Below are 23490 nucleotides of genomic sequence, written 5' to 3' on the forward strand. Positions count from 1 at the left end.
GTGTCAGCTGCCTTCATGCTGGTTCCAAAAATAAACCATACCCACTTGTTGCTTATTTAAAATGCTGAAGCTCAGATATGTGGGGGAAATGGCTAACAGCCATTGTTCCTCCTAGAATTGGTACTGAAGAATTGGTGCCAATGCCCAATTTCAAACCAAGGAAAACACTTCCCATGCCAATCAGAATTCTACATTCAAAAACATTTCTATGCATGTGGTATGTTTCCTATAGCTTTTTTAGTATGTTTCACCTCTTCTTAATTAAACATACAATAAAATTGATATTTTCTTTGCTTTTTTTGTTTTTTTTGAGATGGAGTCTTGCTCTATTGCCCAGGCTGGAGCACAGTGGCGTGATCTCAGCTCATTGCAAACTCCACCTCCCAGGTTCAAGCGATTCTCCTGCTTCAGCCTCCCAAGTAGCTGGGATTACAGGCACCCGCCACCACGCCCAGCTAATTTTTGTATTTTTAGTAGAGATGGGGTTTCACCTTCTTGACCAGGCTGGTCTTGAACTTCTGACCTCGTGATCCACCTGCCTCGGCCTCCCAAAGTGCTGGGATTACAGGCGTGAGCCATGACGCCCGGACAAAATGGATATTTTCTTGGTATACATTTTTATGAATTTTAACACACGTACACAGATTAATGTAACCATGACCACAGTCAGAATATAGAACAGTTCCCTCCCGAAACTCCCTCAGTCACCGCTTTGTAGTCATACCCTCCCCGCCCCCTGCCAACCACTAGATTGTCCATCTCTATAGTTTTCCTGTGACTTTTTAGCTGTAACAGATTCCAAATTAATGATAAAAATTCCTCAAAAAATTTATTAATGGAAATATTAGTTTACACATTAATATCACTGATTTGCCTTAAGTTTAAGAAGTTACTTCTTTAGTGACCTCTAGTGGAAAGAAATAAACATGGTAACTCTGCACCCAGCTTGTGCCTGTCACAGGTTAATTCCTCATGAAACTAAATAAAACAAGGTTTATGGATAAAACAAGATTCATGAATGAAATGTGTTTCCCTTAACTTAAATCATCAATCTACTTCAATTCTCAAGGGGCTCTCTCCTAACCTATAATCACTGTTTCCCTTCACCATACTGTCCAATAGTTACTTTTACATGCTTCACTGTACAGAGAAGATAGTTTGTAACTGAGATAATCAGCTCCTAAATTTGTCTACCATGTCTACATGTCATCAAGCCCAGCAGGCTAATCCTCAGGCATTAGACAGAGAAAGAGAGCTGTTTTGTTAACTAAAACAAAAACTGCAGGGAATGGACACGCTCTGGACTGACACCATGTCCCTGCTGTAATTAATCAGCCACTTTGTGTACCTGTGGCAATATATACTGTTCACAGAGTGGAAAGGATCTAAGACACTCCAGGAAATGGGTAGGTGGGAAACAAAAGATAGCAGCAGGCCATGTGGCTCATCTAATGCCAACAAACTCACTGTACAGTGGTTAAAAACTGGGCTTTCTTAAAAAAAAAAAAAAAAAAAAAACAGTGAAAAGCAATCCCCTTACCACACACGCTCCAACCCCACCCCTCCCACCCTGCTGCCCCCATGTACACTTACACATTAGTGTGAAGCTGGAATTCATCAGTCTTGTAGCCAACTGCAAAGTTGCTCTGGGTCACTCGGGATTTTGCAGTCTCAAAATTCATCTGGTAGCCGGCCAGCCAGCCCTCGTAACCTAGCACCAGAGCACCCCGGATGGAAGGCCCAGCAATGTCGAAATCCATGTCGCAGCCCAGGTTAATGTGCTCCCGCTTGTACCCTGTCTTGATTTTAGCATTTTTTTTCCTGAAGGAAAATAAGTTATATTAAGATCAGAAGCTAACTCACCTTGAAATGCAAGTTGTCTTTTTTTTTTTTTTTTAATCCCAGGTCAAATAAAGGGAGTGGGGTGGGGGTGAAGTCAGGGCTCCAGTTCTCCCTTAAGCCACTGCTGTACCACAATGAGCAGGACACAACCTCTCTTCCACAGGGACTCAGTCTGCAGAAACCCCACACTAACGAAGTGAGAACACAGACAGGAAAAGCCTGAAAAATAAATACGAAGTAACTTTCTTCTCCTATCCTCTCTGTATGCTTAACGTAGCAGCCTACACAGGCATTCATTAGGTAGAAAGCCACCATGTAATTATGAAACAGATGCATCTTTGATATTTTCCAAACCTGTGGAAAAGATTTATCTGCCATGAAGGCAGCTACCTAAATAGCAGCTTTTAAAGAGACGGTTATCTTCTTACTCTGTGGCTCACATGGTTAAGTAAGGAAACAAAGGCTATGTTCCCTCTAAGTGAGTACAACAGTAAAATGGATTTCAATTCCATATTCATGAGACCCCAATGAGTACATATTTCAGAGAACCGGGTACTGATGTAGAACCTGGAACTCTGCAGTCATGGGGGCCAGGAAGTGTTAGTTAGCCAGACAGTACCCCAGGTCCAACCTGATGATACCAGATGTGAGTCTATAAGCAGTTCAGTGTCTCTACTGCCTGTTCCTCAAGACCCAGCATCCCTTAGGAAGAGCAGGTGAATAGTGTCACCTGCAGACCTATTATTACCATGTCTTTTACCAAAAGTACACACTGGAGAACAAGATCACATCGAACAAATACAACATGGACCATTTTTATCTGATTGTCTCTATCATTCAGTTACAAGATCGACATCTCCCACAGGAAGCTGCATTCTCAGCAGAGACCACAGGAGGAACCAGATCCACTCAGAGCCTCAAGGACTACACAGCACTGTTCACTTCTAGCTTTATTCACATTGAGATTAATGCTTCATCCTCAGCACCTAGACCATTTCCTCCTAAATGGAACCAGTGCTCCTTGGAGAAATGGCCGACTATAGATCTTAGGCAGGAAATGTACACAGTAACCTAAAACATCTATCAAAGCTATTGAAGACTACTGGGATGGAGGCAAAAGGACTTACAAGGTAACCTGAAGAGGCTCCCAAGGGCTTCAACAATGGAGCAATGTGAGCCTCAATAAGAAAAATATTAGCAATAGGCTGAAACATATTAAACAGTATGTTTATTCTAGGCATTATAATGACACTCGGGGCCAGGCGCAATGGCTCATGCCAGTAATTCCAGCACTTTGGGAGGCTGAGGCAGGTGGATCACAAGGTCAGAAGTTCGAGACCAGCCTGGCCAACATGGTGAAACACCGTCTCTACTAAAAACACAAAAATTAGCTGGGCGCGGTGGTGGGCGTGTGTAATCCCAGCTACTCAGGAGGCTGAGGCAGGAGAAACGCTTGAATCCGGGAGGCAGAGGTTGCAGTGAGCCGAGATTGCGCCACTGCACTCCAGCCTGGGCGACAGAGTAAGACTCCGTCTCAAAAAAAAAAAAAAAAAGAATTATAATAACACTCAAATCACATAGCTGTCATCTTTAGAGACTAGAGAACCAACCTGTTATTTTAAAAACAGCAAAAGGCCAGGTGCGGTGGCTTACGCCTATAATCCCAACACTTCTGGAGGCCGAGGTGGGTGGATCACCTGAGGTCAGGAGTTCAAGGCCAGCCTGGCCAACATGGCAAAACCCCATCTCTACTAAAAATGCAAAAATTAGCTGGGTGTGGTGGCACATGCCTCTCATCTACTTGGGAGGCTGAGGCAGGAGAATCACTTGAACCCAGGAGGTGGAGGTTGCAGTGAGCCAAGATCGCGCCACTGCACTCCAGCCTGGGTAGCAAGAATAAAACTCAGTCTCAAAAAAAAAAAAAAAAAATCACGAAACAATCATGTAAATTTGAACAGACTAGAGATTTGACAATATTAAGAAATGATCCACTGGGCGCGGTGGCTCATGCCTGTAATCTCAGCACTTTGGGAGGCTGGGGCAGGCGGATCACCTGAGGTCGGGAGTTCGAGCCCAGCCTGACCAACACAGAGAAATCCTGTCTCTACTAAAAATACAAAATTAGCCGGGTGTGGTGGCCCATGCCTGTAATCCCAGCTACTCAGGAGGCTGAGGCAGGACAATCACTTGAACCCGGGAGGCGGAGGCTGCGTGAGCTGAGATCGCACCATTGCACTCCAGCCTGGGCAACAAGAGTGAAACTCCATCTTTAAAAAAAAAAAAAGAAAAAGAAATGATCAACTTTTTTCAATATAATAATAATATCATGGTTATGCTCCTTTAAAATGGATTCTTGCCATTTAAAGATACATAATAAAATATTTACAGCTGAAATTAATTGTTGTTATTTACTTAAAATAGTATGTGCGTGGAGGAGTGTTATATTTATGGCTGTGTAAATAAAACATGATTGGCCATAGGTTGGTAACTATCAAAGCTGTGTGATAGGAATAGAATAAGGGTTAAACATATTTTTCTGTATATTTTTGTATGTTTCAGATTTCTCATTAAAAAAAAATAAAGGTTAAACATTCCAAATTCTCAATGAGACAAGAATTTTAGAGGTCACAGCTGAAAATAAAGCCAGCACCCCTCCCAAGTGATGTAGGAAAATAGCCTGTTCCATGGCAAGAGTGACACCGTCTTGAAGCAAAATCACCACTGATACACAGTTTGGATGCTGTATCCTCTGAATCTCATGTTGAAATGCAGTCCCCAATGTTGGACCTGCTGGGTGGTGATTAGACCATGGGGGTGGATCCATCATGGATTGGTGCTGTCCTCACAATAATGAGTTATGAGATCTGGTTGTTTGCGTGTGGCACCTCCCCACCACTCTCTCTCTCTTGCTCCTGCTCTTGCCATGTGATGTGCCTGCTCCTGCTTCATCAATCACCATGACTAAAAGCTTCCTGACGCCTTCCCAGAAGCCGAGCAGATGCCTGTGCTCTGCTTGTACAGACTGCAGAACCATGAGCCAACTGAACCTCTTTTCTTCATAAATTAGCTATCCTCAGGTATTTTTTTCTTTTTTTGAGACAAGGTCTCACTCTGTTGTCCAGGCAGGAGTGCAGTGGTGCGATCATGGCTCACTACAGCCCCTACCTCCTGAGTTCAGGTGATCCTCCCACCTCAGCCTCCCAGGTAGCTGGAACTGACTATAGGTGCACACCACCAGGCCCAGCTAGTGTGTGTGTGCATGTGGGTAGACGGGGTTTAACCATGTTGCCTAGGCTGGTCTCCAGCTCCTGGGCTCAAGCAATCTGCCTGCCTTAGCCTCCCAAAATGCTGGGATTACAGGTGTGAGCCACCTCGCCTGGTCAGGTATTTCTTTAGAGCAATGTAAGGACAAGACTATAGGCGCTCACCACAATGACCAGCTAGTGTGTGTGTGTGTGTTTGTGTGTGTGTGTGTGTAGATGGGGTTTCACCATGTTACCTAGGCTGGTCTCCAACTCCTGGGCTCAAGCAATCTGCCTGCCTCAGCCTCCAAAAATGCTGGGATTACAGGCGTGAGCCACCTTGCCTGGCAAGAATAGCCTAATACAGCCATGACGACCAAGGAATGCATCACAGACAATCCCATAAAAGAAACAATGCCAGCCGGGCACAGTGCCTCACACCTGTAATCCCAACACTTTTAGAGGCCAAGGCAGGTAGATCACTTGAGCTTAGGAGTTCAAGACCAGCCTAGCCAACATGGCAAAATTCCATCTCTACTAAAAATACAAAAATTAGCTGGGTGTGGTGGTGCACACCTGTAGTCCCAGACACTCAGGAGGCTGAGGCAGAAGAATCGCTGGAACCCGGGAGGCAGAGGTTGCAATGAGCCAAGATCACGCCTCTGCAGTCCAGCCCAGGTGACAGAGTGAGACTCTGTCTCAAAAAAATAAATAAATAAAAATTTAAAAAGTAAAGATACTTATCTAACCTCCCTTTGGTCACAAGTTTTGCAAGAGTTTTCTGCAAAATGGTCTAAGACATGCACATGTCTTTACTCTAAAAGCTTGCTATATAAAGAATACTTTCTGGAGGATGAATGCAGGGATCCACTGTCTCTTGGCTGCTTGAGACCTCGCTTCTATTTGTAAGTCTCTATTAAATGTTTCTTTCTGAGAAACTGGATTTGTCAGTCTCTTTCTTTGGCTGCTCAGCTCCCTCAGCAGTTGGGAGTAGGTGTGCACAGACCTGCTCACCAACAGAACAAGTGACAATGAAACTTATGTCTTGGAACCTCAACTTTGTTCAAGTTACTTCTGTACATTTTGGCAAGGTTTGAAGGAAAGGAGTAACAACCAAATTATCTCTCAATAAGAAAAATCCAAAACTGGTCAGGCGTAGTGGCTCACACCTGTAATCCCAGCACTCCAAGGAGGGCAGATCACTTGAGGTCAGGAGTTGGAGACCAGCCTGGCCAACACGGAAAAACCCTGTCTCTACTAAAAATACAAAAATTAGCAGGACGTGGTGGCATGTGCCTGTAATCCCAGCTATTCAGGAGGCTGAGGCACGAGAACTGCTTGAACCTGGGAGGTGGAGGTTGTAGTGAGCTGAAATCACGTCACTGCACTCCAGCCTGAGCGACAGAGCAAGATGTCTCAAGAAAAAAGAAAAAGAAACCTATCTTCATCTGCCTGCTCTTTGGGGAAAGAAGTCTGGGTTTCAGCCAAGTGTGTGATTGGCACCAGGCTGGTTGAGATGACTGATGATTAGACAGCTGTTGAGAGGCTGACATTTACAAAGGGAAAAAGAAATATAAAATCAGGCATCTTCTAACCACCTCCTTTTTCAATTTTTAATAAAAAGCTGCTGATGATCACAAACTATGATGCCTATGGCAGGGCCTCTGACCAGTGGTGTGCACCACCTGCACCAGTTTACATGGCACCCCCACCCACTGTCTCACTGGATTCTGGCCAGGGCCCACAATCCCCAAGAGAAAGGGGAGTGCTGGGGAGTGGCTCAGGCTTCTCTCCAGGTCTCTTTCTAACACTGCACACCATGTCTGTGGAGTCTTCCTCTTTCAGATATTATTGGGATTTATTTTTAAGCTATTTCAACAGTAGTGCTAATTTGACAAGCACCTGAGAGAGGCCTGACTGATTTGTGGTTAACAAGCAAGCTTTATTTGTGGTGGATACTCAGTGTGGGTGCTGGTCCTTATTGAGGTCTGTGGCCTCATCCAGATGTGGTCTACACTCCGCTCCTCCTGGAAGCCAGGTGTTTTCCCAGGCTGTACCCTCAGTCACTTTGGAAAGCCAGCTTTCATTTCTAATCTCCATGATGCACCACCAGAACTTTCCTCAAATACCCAGTAGCAATATGTACATCTAGCACCCAGAATTTTAGTTTTGTTTTTTTTTTTGAGACGGAGTCTTGCTCTGTCGCCCACATTGGAGTGCAGTGGTACCATCTCGGCTCGCTGCAACCTCCACCTCCTGGGTTCAAGCGATTCTCCTGCCTCAGCCTCCTGAGTAGCTGGGATTACAGGTGTGCGCCATCACACCCAGCTAATTTTTGTATTTTTAGTAAATACAGGGTTTTGCCAGGCTGGTCTCAAACACCTGACCTCGTGATCCACCTGCCTCAGCATCCCAAAGTGCTGGGATTGCAGGCATGAGCCCCCGCGCCAGGCCTACAATCTTAGTTTCTAAATATCATTCTCCAACATAAAGAACCAAGGCTCCTTGGAGAAATAGCAGGACTGGGGAAAAACAAGTACTACATGAGCGTGGTAAACTTTCTAAAACCAGAAATAAAGACATGCTCTGAAAAACGACAGAGGTTTGTCAAAAAGCACACAGAATGTATTCTCCCGAAGCCCATATCTGGGACAACTTGAGCAACAAAATAAATGACACTGTGGATTATAGCCCATAGAGTAAATGTCCATGCATCTATACTAATATAAATAAATAATTGATTAAATAAATACATGGGGAAGAAGGAATAGCTCTTCCTTACAGTAGAATACCAATTAACAAGTGAAGGAAGGATGGCAATAGAAAATTACCATTTGAGGCCAGGTGTGGTGGCTCACACCTGTAATCCCAGAATTTTGGGAGGCCAAGGTGGGAGGCAGATCACTTGAGTCAGGAGTTCGAGACCAGACTGAGCAACATGGTGAAACACTGTCTCTACCAAAAATATAAAAATCAACCAGGGGTGGCAGCAGGCACCTGTAGTCCCAGCTACTGGGGAGGCCGAGGAGGGAGGATCCCTTGAGCCAGGGAGGCAGAGGTTGCAATAAGCCGAGATCATACCACTGCACTCTAGCCCGGGTGACAGAGTGAGACCCCATCTCATAAAAACAAAAAAGAAAAGAAAATCACCATTTGTAGCCAGGCGTGGTGGCTCACACCTGTAATCCCACCAATTTGGGAGGCTGAGACGGGTGGATCGCTTGAGCTGAGAAGTTCTAGACCAGCCTGGCCAACCTGGTGAAACCTCATCTCTACTAAAAATACAAAAATTAGCTGGGCTTGGTGGCACACGCCTGTGGTCTCAGCTACTTGGGAGGCTGAGGAAGGAGGATTGCTGGAGCCCAGGAGGCAGAGGTTGCAGTGAGCCAGGATCGCACCACTGCACTTCAGTCACCATTTGCCAAGCGTAACTGTTGCAGGCAAGAATCACCAATGGATGTTACTATTTTTGAGCAAAAGTATGATAAGAAATAGAATATCTGCATAATCTCAAAGTGTCTACCCACAAGATACTTACTAATTACAAAGAGAAAAATAGTAGCTTTACAATGAAGAGAGTTGGCAGACACCACTTCAAAACTGATCACCAAAAATGAGGCCTACTGATATATTCTTCCTAACATCAGGTGCTGAGAAGAATATAACACAACAACTACAGTTGCCAAAAATGCATAACCTAAATTTAATCATAAGGAAGCATCAGACAAATCCAAACTGAGGGACATCTTAACAAAATAATTGGCTACTCTTTTTCAAAAGTGTCAGAGTCAGAAAATATTCCAGATTAGAGAAGACTTAACAATTAGATGCAATTTAGGAACCTGAACTGGATCACAGATCAGAAAAAAGATGTCATTGTGACAACAGATTAATTAACTATATGATATCAACATTAACTTGCTGATTCTGATCATTATAGTTATGTAAACCATTAACATTAGGAGCTGGGTGAAGAACACAGGAGAACTCTGCATACTATTTTTACCACATCTTTTTCTAAGTATAAAATTATTTTGAAATAAAAAGTAAATTTAAAAAAAAAAGGGGGGGCGGGTGCAGTGGCTCACGCCTGTAAACCCGGCACTTTGGGAGGCTGAGGTGGGCAGATCACCCAAGGTCAGGAGTTCAAGACCAGCCTGACCAACATGGAGAGACCCTGTCTCTATGAAAAATACAAAATTAGCGGGTGTGGTGGTGCATTCCTGTAATCCCGGCTACTCGGGAGGCTGAGGCAGGAGAAACACATGCATCTGCCCAGCACTTTGGGAGGCCGAGGCAGGCGGATCACGAGGTCAGAAGTTCAAGACCAGCCTGGCCAATATGGTGAAACCCCCGTCTCCACTAAAAATACAAAAATTAGCCAGGCATGGTGGCCCGTGTCTGTAGTCCCAGCTACGGGGAGGCTGAGGCAAAAGGATCACTTGAACCCGGGAGGAGGAGGTTGCAGTGAGCTGAGATCACACCACTGCACTCCAGCCTGGGCGACAGAGCAAGACTCCGTCCCCCTCAACCCAAAAAAAAAAAAAAACCAAAAAACTTTCCTTTGTGTTTTATACTGCAGGGCCTGGAGACCTCTGCAAAGCTCCCTAAGGTCATGGGAAGGAAATCGCCTACAAATTCCAAAGTGTGCTATCCCAGGGCATCAGGCAAAGTCCCAGGCAGCAAATTCAAGCATGTGGGCACATCCTCCAGCCCCTCATCCTATCCCAGGATCTTTCTGGATAACCGCTCCCTGATACCATGGCAGAGTTCCTGGGGGAAGAGTGCACAGCACTGCAAAAAGGCAGTGCTCTTGCAGGAGAAACTACAGCAGCGAAGAGGAATGAGAGTAAATCAGCCCCGTAACAATGGTCTCTTCAGATCATCTATAGCCAAGCTATAAGCAGACATCTCCAGAGGATAGGAACCCTGTGTGCCCAGTCACTTGTGTGCACTGCACACCCAGCACAGGTCTGCACTTGGTAGATCCTCCCTCTAATAAATATCTGTTGGAAAGGAAAAAAGGAAGAAAGAAAAAAAAATGCATGGCAAAACTAAAAAATTCATAGCGCCATTTAACTACACACTTAAAGATGTTAAGTTTTATATGTATATCTTACCACAATTTTTTTTTTTTTTTTTGGAGACAGAGTCTCTCTCTGTAGCCCAGGCTGGAGTGCAGTGGTGCGATCTCAGCTCACTGCAACCTCTGTCTCCTGGGTTCCAGTGATTCTCATGCCTCAGCATCCCAAGTATCTGGGACTACAGGCACGCACCATCATGCCTGGCTAATTTTTATATTTTTATTAGAGATGGGGTTTTGCCATGTTGCCCAGGCTGGTCTCAAACTCCTGACCTCAAGCAATCCACCCACCTCAGCCTCCCAAAGTGCTGGGATCACAGGCATGAGTCACTGCATCCGACTCTTTTTTTTTTTTTCTTTTGAGATGGAGTTTCGCTCTTCCTGCCCAGGGTGCAGTGCAATGGCACCACCTTGGCTCACCACAATCTCTGCCTCCCAGGTTCAAGCGATTCTCCTGCCTCAGCCTCCCGAGTAGCTGGGATTACAGGCATGCGCCCACCAGGCGCAGCTAATTTTTATGTTTAGTAGAGACAGGGTTTCTCCACGTTGGTCAGGCTGGTCTCAAACTTCCGACCTCAGGTGATTTGCCTGCCTCAGCCTCCCAAAGTGTTGGGATTACAGGCGTGAGCCACCACGCCTGGCCCACAATTTTTAAAAACTGAAATTCAGTACATGCCCTTGATGCTAACATCACTATATAAAACAATCTTCCCCAGGTTTAGAAGACCCACCAATATGAGTGGAAAAAAACAAGAGTGTATTCTAAAAGGGAATAATTCCTTCTAGGCACTTTGAAAAGCACCCAGGAATTGAGGCAGACTACCATGCTATCATGCCAAGTGATGGGTCAAGAACTAACAAGCCTAATACATCTGTGGCCAGAAGGCCTGGGGAAAGTGCAGCCTCAGGAGCCACCTTGCAGTTACACCCACAGGGTCTCAGTGTCCCTAAGCAGCAGGAAGCTGGGAGAAGGACTTCCATGCCTGAAGAAATGAGGCTGGCAACAGTGACCAGTTAGGCCCTGCTTCCAAATGTCACCCACTCCCGTTTGGTCATGGCCACTTACATCACCAGCAGCCTAACTCACATGAAATGGCTATTACTGAACAGAAATCCTGCAACCTCCATGGCAGAAACTAGGAGAACACTAACAAAATGCAGAATCTTATTACAAAACATGGCTAAACACTGGTCTGAATCCTCTATTAGAAAGTGAGCTCCTCGGCGGGTAACAATCATGGCCTGGGCACCCTTAGATCTCCAGATGGGCACAGGGCCAAGCACAGGTGGCACTTAGAAATCGTTTGTTGGGTAAACACCAATCCTGAATTAGGAAGTGCTCATTATAGCATAGTCTGTTAGTGCATAGATGTGGATACGACCCCTGGGACCAAATCAAAACCAGAGGACTTAAATCGCCAGGTCTCGGAGACCATATTTTAGGTGCTGTCAGCCCCCAAAACATTTTGTCACAAAGGGCTTCCACCACCTGCAACATCAGAGAACATCCTTGTGGAGAAAACAGATGAAACTCTTACCCAGTGTTAGGTGAGAAGGATGAATCGAAGGTCAGCTTCAGTCCACGTGCAAGCTGAACAGAAAAGAAATTTGCCACTAGATTTAGTCACAAGGCAGGCTGGCAGATGCGAATTAATAAATCCACATCTTTTCACAGCAGCCATTACCTGATCTTCCACAGTAATCTCGGTGCCTAGTGTATTGTCGGTATTCCATTTCTCTGTAAACGTCAGGCCGTACTCAGTCCATCTGTACTTGGTTTCCAGACTGCCCGTCACTTTGGTGGTCTCAGTGTTGGCTGAGCCTGAGCTTGTAAATTCCTTCAAAGGAGAGAGAAGAGTCACAGCCTGCACCATAGCACTCACTTGGCTTCACTTCACTCCTAAACACTATACTTGCCTTTCTGCAAGACCCTGAATTTGGGGGGGCCAAGGCTAACTCTACAATTCAAACAGATATTTAAAGTACAGATGGGAGTAAAGGAGCCTGCTATGTAAAGAAATCTTATGGGGAATTTATTGTCAGCAGACAGCTTCCTTCCTCCCTTTAACTCTTCAGTCTGGACAGGAAAGCATCTCCCTTCCATCCTGGCTCCAGCCCAGTACAGAGAAAAAGCACTGAGCTAAAGCTGACACAGCGGTAATTCAAACCCAAAACTTCTTTCTTCCAACAATTACTGCACACACAATTTCAGAGGGACTACTAAGATTACTTTAAAAACACTTATGTGGTTGAATGCAGGTGAATTTGAAAATAAGAAGCACAAGGAAAACTAAAACTGAGACCTGACCCATTCTCCTCTGAGTATTACCCGCTGTTGAACTGGGGGCCTACTGGCATGGTTCCCCTGGACCACCCATCATGTAGAAAATGGAATGAATGTGAAAACCACAAAAACTGCCAGAATAAAAAAAAAAAAAAGTACCTTATTTTGGCTTTGCGGGCCAGGTCACGACAGTTATTTGTTGATCTACAACAAATTCCCACGTTCCATACAATGGTCACTATTTGGGTAATGGGTACGCTAGAAGCCCAAACCTCACCATTACACAATACATCCATGTAACAAACCTGCACATGTACACCCTGAATCTAAAATCTTTTTTAAAAATAAAAATAAGCCAGGTGCCGTGGCTTACGCCTATAATTCCAGCACTTTGGGAGGCCAAGGTGGGCGGATCACCTGAAGTCGGGAGTTCAAGACCAGCCTGACCAACATGGAAAAACCCCGTCTCTATTAAAAATACAAAATTAGCCGAGCATGGTGGCGGGTGCCTGTAATCCCAGCTACTCGGTAGGCTGAGGTAGGAGAATCGCTTGAACCCAAGAAGTGGAGGTTGTGGTGAGCTGAGATCACGCCATTGCACTCCAGCCTGGGCAACAAGAGCGAAACTCCATCTCAAAAATAAATAAATAAAATAAAACAAAATAAAAATAAATAAATACTCATGTTCCATGTGGGTTGGACAACTTACCAATCCATTCTCAGATTTTGTTTTCAAATCAAGCTTTATTAAGCCAAATCCTAAAGAAAGAAGAAGACAACTGTCAATAGGTTAAATAACTAACTAGAGAACAGCACCTCTGCCTCCCTCATGGTTGCTTCAGGATGCTTTTTTAAAAAGAAGCACACTCCTGCCACAGGGGCTGAGGGCACCCAGTCTCTGCTGCTGCTCGTGGGGGGAGCTCTCAGCTGCCATGGAACAGCAGCAGACAGAATGGGCACCCCCACCTGGGTCCCACCTGCACTCCCAGCAGGGTCTGATAAGAAGACACCTGACAGCTGGCAAAGACACAGTTACTGGGCCTCGTGGGCATGTGCCTAAGCACAGGCTAAATATAGAAGCCGCGCTCCACTGCAGCAGCTTCCACAGGGCTGCTCCACACTTGGAAAAGAAAACAAGAATACCCACTTGACAGCACCAATGCAGGAGCCTGTCCAGCTGGGTGCACAACCAAAGTTGCTACAATTGCCACACAAATGAAAGCTTCTTTTTTCCCTCACGTGAAAGTTCAGAACAGCTGACCTACCCAGGTCTCCTAAATAGTTATCGGTAAAGTCTCAAACATGCCAACTCAGTCTGTAAGCTGAAAGGCACCCCCTCTCTGCAACACTCACCATAGCCCTTGGTGAAGACATCCCTGGCAGATTTGCCAAGATCGGCATACGTGGGTGGCACAGCCATCTTCTGCTACGATAAAAGAATCACCAGAATAAATGCATTGGTAATTAGGGAAATTAGCTTTCCATCAATAACAATTATTAGATGTAATTAGCAACCAATAAAAATCACCTAGCACTAAGACTACCAGGTAGCTTATCCTCCCAGATGGGCCAAGAAGCCCTTGCTGTCTTGTCCTTCATTTTGTGGCCAGAGCTTGAGACACTCAATGAGTCTTTGTTGACAGATGATCAACAATTTAGACCTCTCCTCCTCAGCATCCCCAGGACTGAGCCCAGGCCCAGAACAGAGTAGGAGTCAGGAAATATTTGCTTAATGAATAAACTGTCAAAGACACATTCCCATGAGCCAGTGACTTTACTGAATTGTAGGACTGTTGCCAATAAAACATATCATCTTACAAAATGTCAGCTACTAGGACATTAAATGCACCGAATAGAAATCAGAGTTTTTCATGGGAACATCATTTTCCATGTGGCTCTGATTTCATTCATTCAACAAATATTTATGGAGTACCTACTATATGCCAGGATGGGCCCAACTTTTCACAAAACTTTTGGACTTTATGGGAACCCACTTCATATTTCTCATAGAGAATACAGTAAAACCAAACCAGTTTGGCAGCTCTTCACATGGAAAAAACCCAAATACATCCTCCAAATACATTAAACAAATATTTATTGAGCTCCAGTGTAACTTTATTTTTAAAACCAACCATCAAAGGACTACTTGGGATTGCTGCATATCACTAAGTCAATCAACAAACATTTATTAAGCACCTCGGTGTTCAAGGAAGGAGAGTAACTCAAATAGTCTTTGCCCTAAGGACCACACTGCATTCCTGGAAGGCTTTGCTTTGGCATGCTGTATATGCTGTGTACACAGGATTAATATCCTAATCTGGGACTGTACACGGTGTGCTCTGCCCAGGAGGAGAGGGGGTCATGCATGAGAAAGCCTCATCTCCTGCACCTTCTCCATCCCCAGAATCATTAGTCTCAACCAGAAGGACCATTCCATTCGTTTTAAAATACAGTATACCTAAATTATCAAAATCCATCTGCATATATACCATCTGAAGTTACATGTATATATATTCACACAAATAAACACATATATGACATGCTCCTGGTGAGTGGGGGGGAGCCCACTAAAAAGTGGTTCAAGTGATCCCAGGGGAACAATATCACAAATGGAAGTTGCATTCTTGGCCAAAGCTTTAACTTCAAAGGCATTGCAGGAGGCCACAGACTCATTGAGTATGTTGTAAAAGAAACAGTATAAACTTCTACAATTTTAAATTGTGAAGTTGTGATCCAGGTCCTACTTTACTTTTTCCAGATGCTTTGTTAATTTTATCCCAGCTCACTTTTGTGTCAGAGCACAGACAGAAGAGCAGCGAGCTGTTTACTCTGTCCTATTTTTGTCGCTGCTGTGTTATTTCTTGCACATGATCAGGCTGAAACCATGGACAGGTCAGCCCACATTAGTATCAGGGTAGAGAGATGAGGGGGGAAGATCCATTTTACACTGCCCGCCACTGGCTCTTTCCAGTCTGGGGGCTCCCCTCTCCCCACTTTTTCCTCCCTCCCAAACTAAGCCTGTAGGTGCATCCCCCCGGGATAGACCAGGAAACCACCCACCAGATCCTCAAGAAATACCCTTTACCTGACACCTTCCTAGGAGAACAACTCTGGATTGAAAGCTGAGGCAATGTAACCCCAGGCAGACAAAGAACATAACAGTAAAGGGCCCAGAACATTCTCCACCCGACACGGTTAACAAATCATCAGTGAACCAAGCACCCCTCTTCAGTGCTATCCCTCCCAGGGGGGCCACAAACTCAGCCGGGGTGGGGGCTGGGGAGGCAGAAGGAGAAACAGTCCAGTGGTAATATCTGTGGGTCACCTAAGACCTCCCTGGACCTTAGGAGCCAGAGCCTTCCCCACGACTCTCCCCTGACCCCACAGAAGAGATGCCTCCCAGACACAGCAGCCTTCACATCTGGACTGGTCCCCGCTCAGGATAAAGGCAGAGCACTCATCCATTAAATGTTCCCCAAATGCCCTCTCTCATTGCTAATCCCCAAAACCCAACAAGCACAGCCACCTGTCAAAAAACACCCCACCCACAGCAAACATCAGCCTGAAGTACAAGGCCACTAAGGAGATTACCACCCAAGGACAAGGCACTCAGAGAGCAAAGCTCAGAAGAGCAGACCGGACCCCTCCTGGGGCCTCTAGGAGCTCCGACACGGCCAAGCTCTTTTGGGGCTGTGGGGTTCCACAACACAAGCATGTAGTTGGTACCAGCAGCACGCAAGTGAACTTGCTGGTTCACTAAAACATATCCCTATACAACACCTCACTTGAAACATACTGGATGCTGGCTTTCTCATCTGTGTCTTGCTCTCTTCCCCATCTCCTTGAAAACCGACAATGAAGCATAATCTCCCCCGTTCTGGGCCCCCAGGTAAGCATTCTCCCCAGCATAGCACCTGGCAAGGAAGACTCACAGAAACCACTGGCTGAATGGAGTCAAGTCCACTCCTGGGCCTGAAGTGACACCACCGAGGACAGCAAAAGGATGACTTGCCCTTTCACTAAAGGCCCCCAACTGCCAGGTAGTGGTAGCTTCCCCTCCTGCTTTTTGTGCACTTCGGCCCATCCCCTGCTGCACTGATCTGACGGAACTAAGGAAGGCCCGAGACAGCTCTGCCGCTCCGAGAAGTTCAGCTTTCTTACAGCTACAGACAGCACCCCCAAAATGCCCATTTTTACACAGCTCTCGAACTCATTTCAGAGACCATTTTATGATAGAAATAATAATCTGCATTAGTTTTCTAAGGCGAGGACTGGAGGAAAGAAAAGTCGGCAACCTGCTTTCACTTAACACCCTGCCAGGGTGCTGACTTGAAGGCTGAACCCTGGCCCCCACCCCTCCCAGTCACTCCTTCCACCCAGATCTGCTCCAAATCGGAGTCTGTACAGTTAGCTACTGACACACAGCTGTCTCTGCAGCATCCACCCCCCAGGGGCCTTCACAAGCTGAGCCTCTAGAGGCTGTGCATGAAGCAGGGCAGTCTGGCATCGGCAAAGCAGCTAGCCCTGGACAGACAGAAGTCAGAGGGCATCCTGGGGGAGTCAGAACCACAGGCCTCTCTGCCTGAGTGATGGCTTCAGGGCAGAGCCTGGGGGCTTCGTTCCCACTGGTTGGTAGGAAACAGAGGGATGGGCAGGGCCAGGCTGAGCAGACCTGCCTGCAGTCACTGAAGACTTTGAGAAGGACCAGCAAGTCACACCAGGATACAGGAGTCCCTGGTTCCCCTCCACAGCCTGCCAGTCTACCTACCCAACCTTTCCTTGGCTGACCTTCAACAAATTATGCAAGCCCCATTCCAGCTGAGGAATGAAAATCCGGCCCATACTGGAAGCACAGAGGGGAAGGATAGTGTATCTATCACCCAGCACAGTCTGCATAATACTTACGTAACCTCTGTCTTGGGGGTACACATCCTTCTTGGCTCATCAGCTGAATGGCAATGACAGCTGCTGTGGTCACCGTGCCCCCACCCCACCCTACCCCATACACCTACCCCCAAAATCACCTCTTTGAATTCAAAGCACCCCAGAGCCTGTCATGCATAAATTTATCCAAAATATGGAAAAAGTTATGTATATAAAGATGCTAAGCCCTGGCACATAATAGGCATTCAATATAAATGTGTTTGATGAGTGAATGAGCAATGAGCATCAAAGTATTATTTAGCAGTGGGGAAAAAAGTAGAAACTTGGAATCTGACAATAGGAACTCATTACAATGCAACCAGGAAGTAAGAGCTCCCTCTGCAGGCTCACTGTTGCAGCATCACCAGGAGTGGGGGAGTTGGGGAGACCCTCAACTAGCAATGACCTCCACTCCCTGCCTGCTCCCACCTCGGCCTAAGGAGAGCTGAACTCAGGCTGAGGAGACCAAGTGCCATCAGAAGCACTGGTTGCTTCTGACCTCAATACCATGCATGGATTTTATTCTAAGGGCCACCAAGAGCCACTGTTGAGTGACTACCACATCTGTGTTTCAGAAGCTCACTTAACCAGCAGTCTAGCAAAAACGTAAATAATATCCAGTGTCAGTGAGGGTGTGGAAAACAGTCACTCTCGTTCACGCCAAGGGGGAGTACTACAGGTACACTCTTTTTGGAGAGCAATTAACCCAGCATTAACCCTAGTGGCAATTCCACTTCTAGGAACCTGCCCCACTGTAGCAACCAAGGCACTACTCAAAGATGTGTATATGAGGATGCTCACTGCAGCAGTATTTGTAACACAAAACCCAGAAGCAACCTAAAAGTCCATCAAAAGGAAAATGAATGAATAAAAATTAAGGTACTATACTTGCAAACTAAGGAGTACCATATGGTAATCAAAAAGAATAAGGTGGGTGGCTCATGCCTGTAATCCCAGCACTTTGGGAGGCTGAGGTGGGCGGATCACTTCAGGCCAGGACTTCCAGATCAACCTGGCCAACATGGCAAAACCCGGTCTCTACTAAAAATACAAACAAACAAAAAAAAAAATCAGCCAGGTGTGATGGTGCATGCCTGTAATGCCAGCTACTTGAGAGGCTGAGGCACAAGCTTAAACCAGGAGGCAGAGGTTGCAGTGAGCCAAGATCATGCCACTGCACTCCACCCTGGATGACAGAGCGAGACTGTCTCACAAAAAAAAAAAAAAAAAAAAAAAAAAAGAATAAGGTGGATGTATGTGGTGGCATAGAAAGCTAGCTATGAAGCTATGATAGCCGTGCGCAGTGGCTCATGCCTGTAATCCCAGCACTTTGGGAGGCCGAGGTGGGCGGGTCACCTGAAGTCAGGAGTTCGAGACCACCCTGACCAACATGGAGAAACCCTGTCTCTACTAAAAATACAAAATAAATTAGCCAGGCGTGGTGGCGCATGCCTGTAATCCCAGCTACTCGGGAGGCTGGGGCAGAAGAATTGCCTCAACCTGGGAGGTGGAGGTTGTGGTGAGCTGAGATCGCGCCATTGCAATCCAGCCTGGGCAACAAGAGTAAAACTCCGTCTTGAAACAAAAAAAAAAAGAAAGAAAGAAAGAAAGAAAGAAAGCTAGCTAGCTATGATACAGTTAAATGAAAAAAGTCAGAAAATTTGTAATTCCATGTAATTGGAGTAAAACCTTTTTACACATCTTTCTATGTTCATGAATGGATGGGAAAGCATGTGGAAGGATACAAGCCAATCTGCAAATTGGGGCTGGCTTAGATACGCTTCTGGAGAAGGAGGTTTAGGGAAGGAATGCACTTCAAATCGAATTTTCATTTTTTGTTCTGCTTCATTATTTAAGCTGTTTGTGTATACTAATAATTTGTTTAAGGATAAAGAATTTCAATACAAAAATTAGCCGGGTGTGGTGGTAAGTGCCTGTAATCCCAGCTACTTGGGAGGCTGAGGCATGAGAATCACTTGAACCCAAAGGCAAAGGCTGCAGTGAGCCAAGATCGTGCCACTGCACTCCAGCCTGGGTGACAGAGCGAGAGACTCCCTCTCCAAAAAAAAAGCACTTTAAAAGCCAACCACTGTGCCTGAAATTGAGCTGTGTTGTGTCCCAAATCACGTTCCAAGGCTGCTGCAGTAGCAATGGCAGAAGGCTACCTAGAGTGTCCATACAGATTGCAAGAACAGATTTAAACTACACTGAGATGGAAGCGTTATCAGGCAAGGTCCGTCGGGGCACATTTCACTCCCAGGTGACCACTAGTGGCTTGGCCACCCTGCCAGAAATCATGAGCAGGGCAGAGCTCCCTAACTTCAGGGTGCACAAGAATCACCAGAGGCGCTTGTTCAAGAAGAGCCTGCCAGAAGAGATGGAACTCCTCCTGCCCTACCTCTCAGCCTGTGCCTAACAGGCAGGGCTGCCCCCAGGTGCCACTGAGAAGCAGCAGCTCAAGGCTGTCCCTGCACTAAGCACCTACCAGGCCCCCACCTGGTAGAAATATGCTCTTTTCTCTGCAGAGACTCCCTCAAAAGGATTCAGGCATGTGCCAGGCATGGTGGCTCACGCCTCTAATCCCAGCACTTTGGGAGGCTGAGGCAGGAGGATCACCTGAATGCAGGAGTTCGAGACCAGCCTGGGCAATACAGTGAGACCCTGTCTCTTTTAAATAAAAAATAAAAAGAAATAAATAGTAATAATAGAAGGATTCAGGTAGATGAGCTTTGCACCCCTAGAGAGCCAACAACTACTGCAATGGTTGATACAGGGAGCAGGGTGGCCATGGGTCTCCAAGACTCAGCTAAAAACAGCTGGGAGGAAAGGCCTTAGGCCTAAGGAAGTTGTTACAAGGAATAAGTGAAACAGGCAGAACAGCAGAAGTATCTGGCATGGAGTAAGTGTTCAACAAATGGCAGTAATAACCATAATCCACTACACTGGATACTCTGTCTGCCCCTCCAGATCCATTCTCCTCCCTTCCACCCTGCTCTGTGCCCCCAGAACTGATCATTATGGACTGCTGTCCATGGGCTTATGATTGGGCTTAGCCTTTCAACGTGAGGTACTTGCAGAAGACGGGAGTTTAGGGAAGAATGAAGTCGGGGTACTCACCCCGAGTCTCCCTCCCTGCTAGGCTTCAGATGGGCAATGACTACCTTCCTCTACCCAAGGCCACAGCTCCTGCCAAGAAGCTCCCTCTCTTGTAGGCCTCAGGGTGTTAACAGACCAGACCTGACACCCCGTCCACAGCTTTGCAAATGATGTCTTCATTAAACTCTCCTGGATTACCAAGTGTAAGTGTGCACCAGATCCCTGCAAAGACGCTAACCAACAGAGCAATCACAACCATCATCATCATCATTGCCATCATCTTATGATTCTGCCAAGGAAGAGAGTACTATGGAAAAGTCTCTGGCCCCGCTGTTTCACCAACACCATTCTAGGTGGTTTGTCAGGGCAGAACTAGGCCAGCCTATAGGAGGGGTATCAGACCAGCCAGTGATCACAGAAACAGCACCTCTTCCTAGCCCTGAGGACCAGGAAAAGCAACTTCCCCAGCAGAAGGCAACCCTAGCTCTAAAAGCCAACATGGGGGCAAACACAATCAGCAGCTCGCTCACACACATGCACGCATGCACACACACACACTCCAGCACTTTCTCTTTCTTGCCAGGAAGAAACAACCCAGGGGAACAGTTCCTGGTTCAAGCTCCAGGATGCTGGCAAAGGCTGATGGCCCTGTGCTCTGGTAGCAGGTCTGCGTACCCAATGCAGCTGTTCTCTCCCTCCATTCTTCCACAACAGTCTCGCAGTGGGCAGTAGAGCTTTCCAGGGGTAGCTTCTATTTTGAAACACCCTGGCAGCTGGGCCACCACCAGCACAGCTGAGTTCCATGCTGAGCTCCTGGGCTCAGGAGAAGGTTGCTGACTCAGGGCAGCCTGCCCACCCACCTATCAAGGGGAGATGGCCTGCGCTGGCAGCCAGTACACTATGGTCTGGATCCCAGGCATACCTGGGGCTCCTACCTGACCTAAGGCACCTCAAGTTCCCTGGAGCCTCACTGCTTGGCTTGACCAGGTGGGGTTGAGACAGACAGTGCTTGGGCAGGAAGCCTCGGGAATCAAATAGACCTGAGTTCTAACCCACCCCACCACTTTCTAGGTATGTGACTTTGGGCAAGTCGCAACCTCTCTACTCCTTTTTCTTCAGCTCTAATATGGAGAAAGAGAGCCTGGATTGGCGTCACTGTGAGGACTGAATTAGCTCGTTAATATACAACACTTGGTACAGTGGCTGGCGCTTGGTAAGCAGGGAATACACACAGTATTTTATCACAAGTTTTCATTTTGTATATTTATTATAATAATGGCTGCTAAGCATGTTCAAAAGGTCACCCTGAACCACAGGGTCCAGAGTCCTTCATGTCCACAATGAGGCATTGTTTAGCTGAACAGGTCCTGAAAGAATGCCTCCCACCAGATCCCAGGGAAAACGGACCCTTATAATAGACACTCAGCACCACTGTCCTTGCAAGAAATAGAGGTGACTCCATTGTCCACTGCCAGTTGGCCCGCACACAGCCATGCACAAGTTCACTCTGACTGGTGTGGAAAAATAATGTCTCCCATCTGAACACCAATTTTGACTTTCCAAAAGGCATTCACATCTGTTAGCACCTTGCAAGGGTCCCTTGGAGTGCAACTGCAATGTGAGAGCACCACCATTCAGACCAGGCCTTGAATCCCAACTCCACTCCTGCCAGGCTGTGTTACCTCACCTCTCTGTGCTCGAGTCTGCTGACCTGTGAAATGGAAACACACTACCTCTCTCCCAGGGTATAGGGTGGTGAACTCAACATCACAGAACATTCGTTGAGCCCCCAGAAAGGTGCTGAGCAAGCCCTCAATCAGCAATCACTGGAATGACGACAATCATACTTTTATAGCAGAGAAACTCGGCCGGGCTCAGTGGCTCACACCTGTAATCCCCGCACTTTAGGAGGCCGAGGCGGGTGGATCAGGAGGTCAGGAGTTCAAGACCAACCTGGCCAAGAATGGTGAAACCCCATCTCTACTAAAAAATACAAAAAAATTAGCCAGGCCTGGTGGCAGGCGCCTGTAATCCCGGCTACTCAAGAGGGTGAGGCAGAGACTTGCTTGAACCCGAGAGGTAGAGATTGCAGGGAGCCGAGATTGCACCACTGCACTCCAGCCTGGGCAACAGAGCAAGACTCCATCTAAAAAAAAAAAAAGAGAGAGAGAAACTGAGGCACAAGACAGTGACTTGACCTGTATGAGACCAACCCTATGGCTCACCAGACCTGTGTTGTGGGCCTAAGCTACTCTCCAGTGCTCTTTCCAGCACAGTTCTGAGTAAAGAACTTAAAGTCCCACTCATCCCAAACCCCCTGAGTACGTGGTAAAATGGAGAAATGCACCCAGACCCAGCTGAGGAGCCCACTGGTCACCTTTTCTCAGTGGCTACCACAGGACTCCATGGAAAACCCAAAGCCGCAGACTACAGAATCTCTGAGCACCAGGAGGGGCTGCCTCCAAGCTTCGGCTGGTCCTCAACCACACATGCGCCTCTTCCAGTCACTACCACCGAAGACACTGCACCACGGGAAATTCCATCAAGGGCGAAGTGGACTTCAGTGCTTCAGAAGCATCTTCCTGGTAAGGGTAGAGGTTGGATGCCCTTCACCACCCCAGCATGGAGTTCACTGTCCACACCTGCCTAGTGTTCAGCAAGGCCAGGGGCCCACAGGCACCTCATCCCTGTATGGTCCCCCACTTTCTGAGCTACGAATAACCCCTGCCTACAGCCCCACTCTAGAATAGCAAAAATAAAACTAAATAATCAACAAGGAGTAGTCCCCACTACCCACAGGCAGGCACCCTACTCAGGACAACCCCAGCACAAGCTGTCCATCCACCCACCATGAGGGAAGGGGTAACAGGCCCAACACCTTCTGTAGAATCCCAATCACCCATGTCACCCTTCCTGCAAGCCCAGAAACACCAGTTCAACAAGTTTCCCTCGGGACTTGGAAAACCAGAGAATGAAGACGATGTGTTTAAAGCACTTATTTCAAGAGACTATACATACTG

At 46.7% G+C, this 23490-nt stretch overlaps 1 protein-coding gene across 6 annotated transcripts in view; it reads right to left on the bottom strand.

Annotated features, from left to right (window-relative positions):
• Positions 1 to 23490, bottom strand: part of VDAC1 (voltage dependent anion channel 1) — a 33475-nt gene that overhangs the window by 7216 nt on the left and 2769 nt on the right. For 2 of the 6 annotated variants that reach the window (XM_001151901.6, XM_009449655.4), the window contains exons 2-6: positions 13805 to 13877; positions 13161 to 13210; positions 11853 to 12005; positions 11706 to 11758; positions 1594 to 1821 (exon numbers count right to left, since the gene is read on the bottom strand). In XM_001151901.6, the coding sequence (XP_001151901.2) occupies positions 1594 to 1821; positions 11706 to 11758; positions 11853 to 12005; positions 13161 to 13210; positions 13805 to 13871 (551 nt within the window). In that variant the 5' untranslated portion in view covers positions 13872 to 13877. Of the gene's footprint in view, positions 1 to 1593; positions 1822 to 11705; positions 11759 to 11852; positions 12006 to 13160; positions 13211 to 13804; positions 13878 to 22847; positions 23053 to 23490 lie in introns of all 6 variants that reach the window. The other 4 variants (XM_003310819.5, XM_016953814.4, XM_063810659.1 and 1 more) reach the window with 3 other exon arrangements.

This window comes from Pan troglodytes, chromosome 4 (genome assembly GCF_028858775.2).
Source record: "Pan troglodytes isolate AG18354 chromosome 4, NHGRI_mPanTro3-v2.0_pri, whole genome shotgun sequence".
In the NCBI taxonomy this organism is placed as follows: Eukaryota; Metazoa; Chordata; class Mammalia; order Primates; family Hominidae; genus Pan; species Pan troglodytes.